Source organism: Cibotium barometz, chromosome 52 (assembly GCF_041138505.1).
Source record: "Cibotium barometz isolate CiBa-2024 chromosome 52, ASM4113850v1, whole genome shotgun sequence".
Lineage (NCBI taxonomy): Eukaryota > Viridiplantae > Streptophyta > Polypodiopsida > Cyatheales > Cibotiaceae > Cibotium > Cibotium barometz.
In genome coordinates this window covers 30,375,064-30,388,394 of record NC_141097.1, presented here as the reverse complement: position 1 = coordinate 30,388,394, position 13,331 = coordinate 30,375,064, and the positions used below count along the sequence as shown (strand labels likewise).

Genomic DNA, 13,331 nt, shown 5'->3' with positions numbered 1-13,331 from the left:
CACATATACTTTGTGTTCTTAATGATTCTTGGACAGGATGTGAACAACAATATGCATATTCATCAAGTTTGTATTTCTGAGAGAATTGTAAAAGACATGCTAACTAAGTCTATTAGAAGTCATCCTCAACAGCTTTAGGAACCTGCAACCCACTTTAGTTGAAATATGTATGGGGGTCATGTCATACCAGCTGAACCGTAGTACTTGTTTTGGAAATGTTTTGGTTATTTTATAAATTTTCCTGTCTATTGTCTTTTGTTTGCTAATGGCTCTCCAACATTGTGAATACTATAGATTCAATATCTTTTTAGCGAGCCAAGCAATATGGGTTTAATAGTGATTTTTTGTATCTGCACCATTGGTTCGAAAAAAAAATTATTGCAATGGTCATTTTAGAACATTTCATGTCTTCTTTGTTTGATTGCTACAGAATTGGACTGTGGTTCCACTCTCTCTTTAACATTTCATGCTCGCTTAACATCATACCATGCCCCTACCTGCTCACTTTCACAAGAACATGAGCTCTACTCATTGCTTTGTGCTCGCTGCTCTTGGCTCGCTTTTTGACCACCCCCTGTTCTTCAAGGGTCTTGCAAACTTGATCAAACACTTCTAGGTGTTGCCTAGGATCTACTTCTCTATTAAACTTGTGGGTTAGCCTTACTATCTAGGTAGCCTTTCCTGAATTGATTTGCTATCTAGGTAGCCTTCCCTAAATTTCATTGACCAGTATCTCTAACAACTGGTGTGATACTCTCATCTATCGCTGTTCCTAAGGCTTGAGCACAGGCAACTAGGTTTATTGGTAGAGTTGGTGCTGAAATGATTGGTGTTGGTAAATCAATAAGTCCAAGTACAACATGTGGCATGTAAGATGTTGCATGGGAATGCAATGCTCGAAATTCTAGGGGGATTGGGACTCGAGAAGGAGGTACATATATGGATGTTGTCCTAATAAGAGTTGTCAACCTCATAGCATGTGTTGGAGTACTGGGTCCAACAGCTTGTGGTGGTATCCCTCTTGTTCTCAACATTAGATAAGGAAAATGCACACTAGAGTGAGATGTGACAAAAGGAGGCATTAGGGGAAGGTTGAGGTCTATAGGGGCCCTTTAAGCTACCATATTATGATTTTAATGACTTTTTGTTAAAATGTTAAGTTTCATTGACTTTAGATACCATATTATGATTTTAATGACTTTTTGTTAAAATGTTAAGTTTCTTTGACTTTAGATACCTTCTTATTCTTCAAATGGCTATAAGTTTGAATTTCAAAGTTTCTCGCCAAAATTGAATTTAAAATTGAGTGGGTAAACCATATCATGTGACATATCTATGGAAAGAGCTTAGCGAGTAGATTCCGGATCTCTAATCTCCGACAAATTTTGAGCTCATATGTATAAGTTATGGATGTCTGAAATTTCAAAAACTTTCCCTCCCACTTTTTGGGAATGAAAAGTACAAAAAGACATCTTCTAGAGAATCTTTTGACCACCTTTAATCACCCAACATTTTTGTATACATGGCATCACATGATTGGCCCTTTTCCTTAATAACCTTTTAATCACATGGCATCTTAAAGGGCCCCTATAGACCTCAATCTTCCCCTAATGGGGATGTCAAGAGGATGCTCCTCCCGTAGCACCCATAGATGGAATGGTTGTGCTAGCCATGCCTAGAGCAAGAAAGGTATATGCAATGGTAGTAGGCGTGGGGTGTGGGACGGGGTGAGCCATAGTCATTTATGATAGTAACCGTGGGCATATAGCTATGTGTGGCAATGGTATGATTTTGGTTAGAGGTGTTGTGGTGGTTGCCATGCTACTAATCATTGGAGGAGGGAATATGATAGCTGGGTCTCGGTGGAGGGTCATAGTTCACTCCTGATGGGGTTCTGAAAAAAAGCATTGTAGCCAACACATTTGTGCCCAGTACATTGTGAAATCACTTTTTTTGTGTTGTCATGCATGAGAATAATTGAAAGAACAAGAAATCCCCATGATGAGACATTTAAGAAAGATGAATATATCGAGAGTGGTAGATCTTTGAGATATTCAAGGGAATATATATTGAACAAAAGCGATAAAGAAAAGAAATAACAAAAAGATTGCACAATCTATAACGTGTTTCCCGGCATATCTACACAATAGAACATGTGAATGGCAACTTGATGAGTATTTATTTTATTTTGAGTTATTTATAGTTTAAGAGTCTGTACAAAAAGCTCTTAATTTTTTAAAAATTTTGTAAAAGTGCTAAACTTAAAGCTCACAAAATAATCACACTCTCCCCTTTAGATTATGAGGTTTGAAAGCTAATTTCCACCAGATTTTGGTTGGATCCATGGAGGCTAGCTATAATAGCTTTGTTTGGTTTAATATATTTGGCCAATTCAAAGTTCTCCATGTAGACACTCTTCCATATTTCCCTTGATGTTCTTTTGTAAAGGTAACTTGTGTGAGACTTGTAGAGAATATCTCTCAAATCATCATCTATATCTACATCACATTGAGCCCCATAGGGGTGGTGGAACAACTCGTTTGACAAGGTGGCATAGTTTTGGAAAAGAGTAATAGAATCATCTTTATACTTATTCAATTTGTTCACACTTAATAATAACTTATTTCTCAAATCATAAGATAAAATCTCCTTACCACTACTTTCTATAAATTATTGGGGTATAAACTCCCTCGTTATTTTATGTATAACAGATCTTAACCTTTCTTCTACACATTATCCCCACGATGTGCCTGACTGAATTGGGTTTCCACCGCAGGTATCATTACCCTCAACTTATTCTCTTGAGATAAAAGATAATCAAGTTTATGATGGTATTGTTCATAAAATATGGAGCCATCATTACTTTCCCTATAAATCACATCCACATCTAGCTCTCCTATCTAAAGATTGGTGGACAAATGAGGAAACGATAAAAAAGGGATCTCAATAATGCAAGTAGAAAAGTTTCCAGGCCAAGTCTTTTTCAATATAAAAATCCTTTGATTTTTGAAAAATTGTTACTTATATCAAGGCATAGCTTCTCGTTAAATTTCTACCTCGACTCTATGAGTGACTCTTCAAAAATGCAAAAACTCTATAGGTTCATAAGGGTCAGGGTCAGGGTTAGGGTCAGTAGATCTTCAAAGTACCATTACTAGGACCTTGATTTTGGACAACATAATCACTTGTACTAGGATTGATTCTTTAGTCAAATAAAAACTCAGCCTTTTTATATATTCACAGAAACGTATATTCATGATAACTTCAATACAAGTCATCAAGTCATTTTTTCCCCTTATTGAGGGATTATCTTGAATTGTAGGGGAGTAATCTATTACATATATTGAGAAGGGGCCTTCCCAATCCGTATTTTGTATAGAAGTATATTCTCTAGTAATTCCTAATGATCTCCTAAGGTAATAGACACTATAACTTCATCATTGTAGAGCTCTAAGCCCTATGCAATACATAATCTAAACTTGGTACTCTTATACGATTTCTTGAGAGATTTCTTGGGAAAAGGCCATGGATTGTAGCCAATTTACAAAGTTTTTTATAGCTACCCTACCATTACTATGGCATTAAGCTTTGGCGGGGGAGTTCGGGGGCAGCGCCCCCGAAGCTTGAAACGAACTCAAAATCGTGACGATTTTGTCACTGCTCGGCAGCAAAACATCCTATTATTTTGTGCGCTGAGCGCACAAATTAATTCAAGAAAAATAGCAAGAGGTAACGCCGCACATCTCATACTGTGTGTGGAGTGTGGCAGCAGCAAAACATCCTATTATTTTGTGCGCTGAGCGCACAAATTCATTCAAGAAAAATAGCAAGAAGTAACACCGCACATCTCATACTACTGTGTGTGGAGTGTGGCGGCAGCAAAACATCCTATTATTTTGTGCGCTGAGCGCACAAATTCATTCAGGCAAAATAGCACAAATTCATGGATGATGATACCTTTCTGTGTCTCTTTGTTGGGGAGAAAGATTGGAGTGGGGAGAGGGCCCTGCGCATGAGATCAGCGTTTCTTTGCTGGGGAGACGTATGATGCTTCATGATCGCTTCTCTGCGTGTGTGTTCGAGGGAAGATGCTTCTGTGTGGAGGACGACTAAAAGCGTTAAGTAATTGCTTCATAAGAAGTAGCCGACTACTAAAAACCCTAAGTTAGGCACTGGACAAATTTTTTTATCCTAACACTAATGAATTTCAACACTAAAATTTAAGGGTTTGGTCAATATTTTTCCGATTTATTTAAATCTATAGCACAGTTATGCTATGGCATCCAACTGGTAGAGTTTTTGAAATCTAATAGGAGATTATGAAAAAGCGCAAGAACTAACACAAAGCAAATATGTGTGTGTGTGTGTGTGTGTGCGTGTGTGTGTGTATACATACACACACGTGTACACACAAACATATATACATATATACATGTACTCTTCTTGATACCCTTCATTATGACTATTTTTGCAATAAATATTTTTATTTGCTTCTACCCATAGTCTTAAAATGAGCCTGGTAAAATTGTATTATGGCTAGTATATGCTATTGATTAGAGCAAGAACATCTAGTATTAAAATATTTTTGGCTAATATTCAATGTAAATTCCTTAATTGTTGTTGTGATTGCATTATGCAGGGAGGCTCGTGTTTTCCTCCATTCTACAATGGGTGCATGCATTCGAGTCCCCTTCTTGAATGGCAAATGTCTTGTGTCAATCAACATGATCCGGGGGAAGCTTGGAACTATTGGTGGGATAAATGTGGAGGCCTTACTTGAAATTGGAGGAGAGTATGAGCCCATTTGTCCTTTACACTTGTATGCAGGGATTGGAGACGAGGCATATTTTATCTTGGAGCATTCATTGTCCTCTGTATATATTGCCAAATCAGAGAATTATTTTGAGACCCCAGAACAAGGCCCCTCAACTATATTTCCTCCCGGTTCTCGAAAGAGTACTCCAATGTAAGTGGCATTAACTTTGTCTTTGACATTTTTTGTTTTGCATTGCGCATTGAATTAGAGAGCATTGTGCTTTACAGTGACTTGGACACTGAAGAGATAGAAGAAATCAATGTCCAAGCACATGGGTCATTGCAAGAGGAGATAGAGGTCTCCCCTGTGGAAAAGTGCTTTCAACATTTGGAAGAGGAAGATGTTCAGTTTGATACTGCGGTCTCTTGCTTTCAAATAATCCGCATGTTACCTCCTACTGATGTCTTGCACACTTTAATCCATGATTGTGATTACAAAGGCAAGGTAAAAGAGCTTCCCAAGGTGTACCCAGAGTTCAGTACATATGAGCTTGAAGGTGGGAAAGGTATGGAAGGGATGGAGCAAAAATACGAGGGCAACATTTGGACAAAGCCACAAACGCAAACTAGGGCCAATAAAACTTTTGTTCTTAGGAAGAGCTTCTGCGGGGGAACCTTCCACTGCATGAATGAGCACTGCTCCTTTAGGACACGTATGAATCAACCAAACAAACTCCATTGGAATGGGCAACTGATAAAATCTCCAAAATATGGGAATTTAGCAATTGGGAGCTTCGGGAACCTTGAGTGTTTTTTCTGCAAGCATGTGCCAATGTGTCTTAAAGAATGTCCTGCCTGTGTCTATTATTTTATGCCAAAAGAATCAATGCATAGCAGACTATTTATTCATTATGGCAAACATACACACATGGTTTCCAAGGGAATGTGCCGAGCATCGATACGAAATATCAAGGCCTTTGTAGCACGTGCAGTGGGCATCGACCACAACGCTGGGCCCAGAAAGGTACAAATGATTGTGGCAAGGGAGGTGGTTTTAAGAGCATTCACTGATGATGACAAGGCACAGGGAGAATTCATGACAGAGAGGGAGCTACAGGAGATGTCGCAAGAGTTGCAAAGTTTGATAAATGTCAAAAAGTACGTAGGAAGTGCAATTTAGCAAAGAATAGTATGCAATTATCATCTTTAATACACTAAGTATGCTTTATGAATGCAGGGTGAAGCAGATGGTAATGCAAACACGAAAAACAACACGGCCTCTGGGTGAAGGATATGAAGCCATTCTTAATCTAAAAAGAACATGCCATTTTGAGTTCTTCCATGGTTCTCGATTTCCATTGCAAGCCACCACTACTACTGAGCGTTGCTTTATCTTTAAGATGTCTACTACTGGACCTGGTTCTGGGATTGACATTGTTCGGCGAATGGACAAGGATGGTAATGGGGATCTTAATCAAGCATGGGTCTGCTTTGATCATGTGCATCGAGTGGATACTGGATGGCATACAATGGGAGCACATGTTTATGACCACATGTAAGTTACAAGCGGTAGAGAGCATTGCTTAATTTGTGTCTTTAATATAACTCTGTTTCCATTTGTGGCATGCAGGATTGGTGAGCTATTGACAATAGCAACTTGTGAATTTAGAGAAGAGGATGAGGATGCTCAAGTCATGTTTTGGGAAAATATGAATTTGGTAATGGTGGAGCACACAGGGGAGGTAGCAAATTTTTTTGGGTTTATGGCGGATGAGGCTGGCGCTAACTGGAATGCAGTGAGACGTGTCTTCAACGATGGAAAGGAGATGATTGAAAGGGAAAGGTCATGTTTATGGCATTGGGAAGACAACCTTCGTGTCCACACGCAGAGGTACATCTATAGCCCACATCAAGAAAAGCACAGGGAGATGTGTGAGAAGTGGAGGACTGCCCCAAACAAAGAAAGTGCCCTTCAGCAATTTCGCAGGATACGAGCATGGTGGGCAACTGGCAAGGCAGCTGATAGAAACATCCCTAAGCTTCTTAGCTGGTTGAGTTGGTGGCACTATAGGGTTAGTCGATGGGGTCATTTCATTTTAAAGGTAATGTTTGTAAGAGATTATTCATTGTATTATTGTGTGCCTCCTACTTATGTGCACTGCATTGTTTTTAATCAATTTCTACCACTCTCTTGTAGGATGGAGAGCCTATTGTCAATGCTCTTGTCCCAAGGACAAATATGTCAGAGACCAAGCATGCAAGCTGGTTGGCAGGGGAGGGGTATAGGCAAAAGATTAGTCTTTATGATGCTTGTGTGACAGATCTAATCAATGCTTACTTCCAATGTGCCAGACAACTGGCTTTCTTGGAAGGAAAATACACAGGTTGTGGGCCTACATTGGAGCTTTTGGTTGAGAGAGCTCTTTCTCGACAGAAAGCAAGTCCATCCCCAATAGCTACCTCACGAGCAGTGGATGATGCAGTGGCAGGGACCCCTATGTTTTCAAATAGGGTAAAATTCAAGGGTGAGAATAAAACTATTCGAGCCAAAAGGCCACTACACGACTCGACAGAAGAAAACTTTGGCAACTCTAGCCATAGGCCTGAGTTTAACTATGTGACAAGAGAGAGGTTAGAGCCTGCAATAGAGGTCGATGAGCAATGCAAAGTTTTAGAGAGCCTTGAAAGTGATGTGCATGATACAAAGTGGGGCTTGCGGAGGATACCAACAGTGAATCGAGTTGAGTGCAACCACTGGGCATCAGGGAAAAAGTGTAGCTCAAGGTTGCGAGGGGGTGATGTCAGTCCTTGTTTTTGGAGTGATTGTCAACTATCCTCCTGGAAAAAGGAGAAGTATTGCTATTTTTGTAATACAGATGTTAGGCACACTTGGAAAATTACAAAGACAATATTACATCCACCAGAGGATGTCCCTTGTGTTTGGCCCATTGCTAAAGGTACCAAGTTACAAGTGAAAGAAGCCTGCAAGCTTATTAGAGCAGGATATGACATTGGTATTCCTCTTGAGTTTTTTCTAGAAAAGGAGCTTGCAAAAGGCACTAGCGAGACAAACAAGGAGGTGAAACAATTTCCATATCGACGAGGAATTTCAAAGGCTGCATTTGGTCAAATCACTGCAGCCTTAGATATGCATGCAGAAGTTGTAGGCAGCCATATACATATAGAAGGGGTAAAGGAAACATTTAGTATTAATCCATTGACCAATGGGAGCCAAGACACATCTCTGATAGAGGTCACTATTCAGAAGAATCCAATGTGTTCATGTGTGGAGTTTAGAGATAGAGTGGCCAAGAAAAGACCATATCTTGCATGCAAGCACATATACTTTGTGTTCTTAATGATTCTTGGACAGGATGTGAACAACAATATGCATATTCATCAAGTTTGTATTTCTGAGAGAATTGTAAAAGACATGCTAACTAAGTCTATTAGAAGTCATCCTCAACAGCTTTAGGAACCTGCAACCCACTTTAGTTGAAATATGTATGGGGGTCATGTCATACCAGCTGAACCGTAGTACTTGTTTTGGAAATGTTTTGGTTATTTTATAAATTTTCCTGTCTATTGTCTTTTGTTTGCTAATGGCTCTCCAACATTGTGAATACTATAGATTCAATATCTTTTTAGCGAGCCAAGCAATATGGGTTTAATAGTGATTTTTTGTATCTGCACCATTGGTTCGAAAAAAAAATTATTGCAATGGTCATTTTAGAACATTTCATGTCTTCTTTGTTTGATTGCTACAGAATTGGACTGTGGTTCCACTCTCTCTTTAACATTTCATGCTCGCTTAACATCATACCATGCCCCTACCTGCTCACTTTCACAAGAACATGAGCTCTACTCATTGCTTTGTGCTCGCTGCTCTTGGCTCGCTTTTTGACCACCCCCTGTTCTTCAAGGGTCTTGCAAACTTGATCAAACACTTCTAGGTGTTGCCTAGGATCTACTTCTCTATTAAACTTGTGGGTTAGCCTTACTATCTAGGTAGCCTTTCCTGAATTGATTTGCTATCTAGGTAGCCTTCCCTAAATTTCATTGACCAGTATCTCTAACAACTGGTGTGATACTCTCATCTATCGCTGTTCCTAAGGCTTGAGCACAGGCAACTAGGTTTATTGGTAGAGTTGGTGCTGAAATGATTGGTGTTGGTAAATCAATAAGTCCAAGTACAACATGTGGCATGTAAGATGTTGCATGGGAATGCAATGCTCGAAATTCTAGGGGGATTGGGACTCGAGAAGGAGGTACATATATGGATGTTGTCCTAATAAGAGTTGTCAACCTCATAGCATGTGTTGGAGTACTGGGTCCAACAGCTTGTGGTGGTATCCCTCTTGTTCTCAACATTAGATAAGGAAAATGCACACTAGAGTGAGATGTGACAAAAGGAGGCATTAGGGGAAGGTTGAGGTCTATAGGGGCCCTTTAAGCTACCATATTATGATTTTAATGACTTTTTGTTAAAATGTTAAGTTTCTTTGACTTTAGATACCATATTATGATTTTAATGACTTTTTGTTAAAATGTTAAGTTTCTTTGACTTTAGATACCTTCTTATTCTTCAAATGGCTATAAGTTTGAATTTCAAAGTTTCTCGCCAAAATTGAATTTAAAATTGAGTGGGTAAACCATATCATGTGACATATCTATGGAAAGAGCTTAGCGAGTAGATTCCGGATCTCTAATCTCCGACAAATTTTGAGCTCATATGTATAAGTTATGGATGTCTGAAATTTCAAAAACTTTCCCTCCCACTTTTTGGGAATGAAAAGTACAAAAAGACATCTTCTAGAGAATCTTTTGACCACCTTTAATCACCCAACATTTTTGTATACATGGCATCACATGATTGGCCCTTTTCCTTAATAACCTTTTAATCACATGGCATCTTAAAGGGCCCCTATAGACCTCAATCTTCCCCTAATGGGGATGTCAAGAGGATGCTCCTCCCGTAGCACCCATAGATGGAATGGTTGTGCTAGCCATGCCTAGAGCAAGAAAGGTATATGCAATGGTAGTAGGCGTGGGGTGTGGGACGGGGTGAGCCATAGTCATTTATGATAGTAACCGTGGGCATATAGCTATGTGTGGCAATGGTATGATTTTGGTTAGAGGTGTTGTGGTGGTTGCCATGCTACTAATCATTGGAGGAGGGAATATGATAGCTGGGTCTCGGTGGAGGGTCATAGTTCACTCCTGATGGGGTTCTGAAAAAAAGCATTGTAGCCAACACATTTGTGCCCAGTACATTGTGAAATCACTTTTTTTGTGTTGTCATGCATGAGAATAATTGAAAGAACAAGAAATCCCCATGATGAGACATTTAAGAAAGATGAATATATCGAGAGTGGTAGATCTTTGAGATATTCAAGGGAATATATATTGAACAAAAGCGATAAAGAAAAGAAATAACAAAAAGATTGCACAATCTATAACGTGTTTCCCGGCATATCTACACAATAGAACATGTGAATGGCAACTTGATGAGTATTTATTTTATTTTGAGTTATTTATAGTTTAAGAGTCTGTACAAAAAGCTCTTAATTTTTTAAAAATTTTGTAAAAGTGCTAAACTTAAAGCTCACAAAATAATCACACTCTCCCCTTTAGATTATGAGGTTTGAAAGCTAATTTCCACCAGATTTTGGTTGGATCCATGGAGGCTAGCTATAATAGCTTTGTTTGGTTTAATATATTTGGCCAATTCAAAGTTCTCCATGTAGACACTCTTCCATATTTCCCTTGATGTTCTTTTGTAAAGGTAACTTGTGTGAGACTTGTAGAGAATATCTCTCAAATCATCATCTATATCTACATCACATTGAGCCCCATAGGGGTGGTGGAACAACTCGTTTGACAAGGTGGCATAGTTTTGGAAAAGAGTAATAGAATCATCTTTATACTTATTCAATTTGTTCACACTTAATAATAACTTATTTCTCAAATCATAAGATAAAATCTCCTTACCACTACTTTCTATAAATTATTGGGGTATAAACTCCCTCGTTATTTTATGTATAACAGATCTTAACCTTTCTTCTACACATTATCCCCACGATGTGCCTGACTGAATTGGGTTTCCACCGCAGGTATCATTACCCTCAACTTATTCTCTTGAGATAAAAGATAATCAAGTTTATGATGGTATTGTTCATAAAATATGGAGCCATCATTACTTTCCCTATAAATCACATCCACATCTAGCTCTCCTATCTAAAGATTGGTGGACAAATGAGGAAACGATAAAAAAGGGATCTCAATAATGCAAGTAGAAAAGTTTCCAGGCCAAGTCTTTTTCAATATAAAAATCCTTTGATTTTTGAAAAATTGTTACTTATATCAAGGCATAGCTTCTCGTTAAATTTCTACCTCGACTCTATGAGTGACTCTTCAAAAATGCAAAAACTCTATAGGTTCATAAGGGTCAGGGTCAGGGTTAGGGTCAGTAGATCTTCAAAGTACCATTACTAGGACCTTGATTTTGGACAACATAATCACTTGTACTAGGATTGATTCTTTAGTCAAATAAAAACTCAGCCTTTTTATATATTCACAGAAACGTATATTCATGATAACTTCAATACAAGTCATCAAGTTATTTTTTCCCCTTATTGAGGGATTATCTTGAATTGTAGGGGAGTAATCTATTACATATATTGAGAAGGGGCCTTCCCAATCCGTATTTTGTATAGAAGTATATTCTCTAGTAATTCCTAATGATCTCCTAAGGTAATAGACACTATAACTTCATCATTGTAGAGCTCTAAGCCCTATGCAATACATAATCTAAACTTGGTACTCTTATACGATTTCTTGAGAGATTTCTTGGGAAAAGGCCATGGATTGTAGCCAATTTACAAAGTTTTTTATAGCTACCCTACCATTACTATGGCATTAAGCTTTGGCGGGGGAGTTCGGGGGCAGCGCCCCCGAAGCTTGAAACGAACTCAAATTCGTGACGATTTTGTCACTGCTCGGCAGCAAAACATCCTATTATTTTGTGCGCTGAGCGCACAAATTAATTCAAGAAAAATAGCAAGAGGTAACGCCGCACATCTCATACTGTGTGTGGAGTGTGGCAGCAGCAAAACATCCTATTATTTTGTGCGCTGAGCGCACAAATTCATTCAAGAAAAATAGCAAGAAGTAACACCGCACATCTCATACTACTGTGTGTGGAGTGTGGCGGCAGCAAAACATCCTATTATTTTGTGCGCTGAGCGCACAAATTCATTCAGGCAAAATAGCACAAATTCATGGATGATGATACCTTTCTGTGTCTCTTTGTTGGGGAGAAAGATTGGAGTGGGGAGAGGGCCCTGCGCATGAGATCAGCGTTTCTTTGCTGGGGAGACGTATGATGCTTCATGATCGCTTCTCTGCGTGTGTGTTCGAGGGAAGATGCTTCTGTGTGGAGGACGACTAAAAGCGTTAAGTAATTGCTTCATAAGAAGTAGCCGACTACTAAAAACCCTAAGTTAGGCACTGGACAAATTTTTTTATCCTAACACTAATGAATTTCAACACTAAAATTTAAGGGTTTGGTCAATATTTTTCCGATTTATTTAAATCTATAGCACAGTTATGCTATGGCATCCAACTGGTAGAGTTTTTGAAATCTAATAGGAGATTATGAAAAAGCGCAAGAACTAACACAAAGCAAATATGTGTGTGTGTGTGTGTGTGTGTGCGTGTGTGTGTGTATACATACACACACGTGTACACACAAACATATATACATATATACATGTACTCTTCTTGATACCCTTCATTATGACTATTTTTGCAATAAATATTTTTATTTGCTTCTACCCATAGTCTTAAAATGAGCCTGGTAAAATTGTATTATGGCTAGTATATGCTATTGATTAGAGCAAGAACATCTAGTATTAAAATATTTTTGGCTAATATTCAATGTAAATTCCTTAATTGTTGTTGTGATTGCATTATGCAGGGAGGCTCGTGTTTTCCTCCATTCTACAATGGGTGCATGCATTCGAGTCCCCTTCTTGAATGGCAAATGTCTTGTGTCAATCAACATGATCCGGGGGAAGCTTGGAACTATTGGTGGGATAAATGTGGAGGCCTTACTTGAAATTGGAGGAGAGTATGAGCCCATTTGTCCTTTACACTTGTATGCAGGGATTGGAGACGAGGCATATTTTATCTTGGAGCATTCATTGTCCTCTGTATATATTGCCAAATCAGAGAATTATTTTGAGACCCCAGAACAAGGCCCCTCAACTATATTTCCTCCCGGTTCTCGAAAGAGTACTCCAATGTAAGTGGCATTAACTTTGTCTTTGACATTTTTTGTTTTGCATTGCGCATTGAATTAGAGAGCATTGTGCTTTACAGTGACTTGGACACTGAAGAGATAGAAGAAATCAATGTCCAAGCACATGGGTCATTGCAAGAGGAGATAGAGGTCTCCCCTGTGGAAAAGTGCTTTCAACATTTGGAAGAGGAAGATGTTCAGTTTGATACTGCGGTCTCTTGCTTTCAAATAATCCGCATGTTACCTCCTACTGATGTCTTGCACACTTTAATCC

At 38.8% G+C, this 13,331-nt stretch overlaps 1 protein-coding gene across 1 annotated transcript; it reads left to right on the top strand.

Moving 5' to 3' along the window:
- The first annotated feature begins 5,785 nt into the window (after window positions 1-5,785).
- Window positions 5,786-6,314, top strand: LOC147609040 (uncharacterized). Its single transcript, XM_086788703.1, has 2 exons — window positions 5,786-5,913; window positions 5,993-6,314. Exons 1-2 carry the CDS (start codon window positions 5,786-5,788, stop codon window positions 6,312-6,314), a joined length of 450 nt encoding a protein of 149 aa, XP_086644829.1.
- The last annotated feature ends 7,017 nt before the right edge of the window (window positions 6,315-13,331 follow it).

What these genes read in the sequence shown, in the direction of transcription:
- LOC147609040 (XM_086788703.1), top strand. Translation starts at nt 5,786, where the DNA reads ATGATTGTGGCAAGGGAGGTGGTTTTAAGAGCATTCACTGATGATGAC. An exon ending in AGTTTGATAAATGTCAAAAA is followed by an intron (nt 5,914 to 5,992) that starts GTACGTAGGAAG and finishes TTATGAATGCAG; the next exon opens with GGTGAAGCAGATGGTAATGC.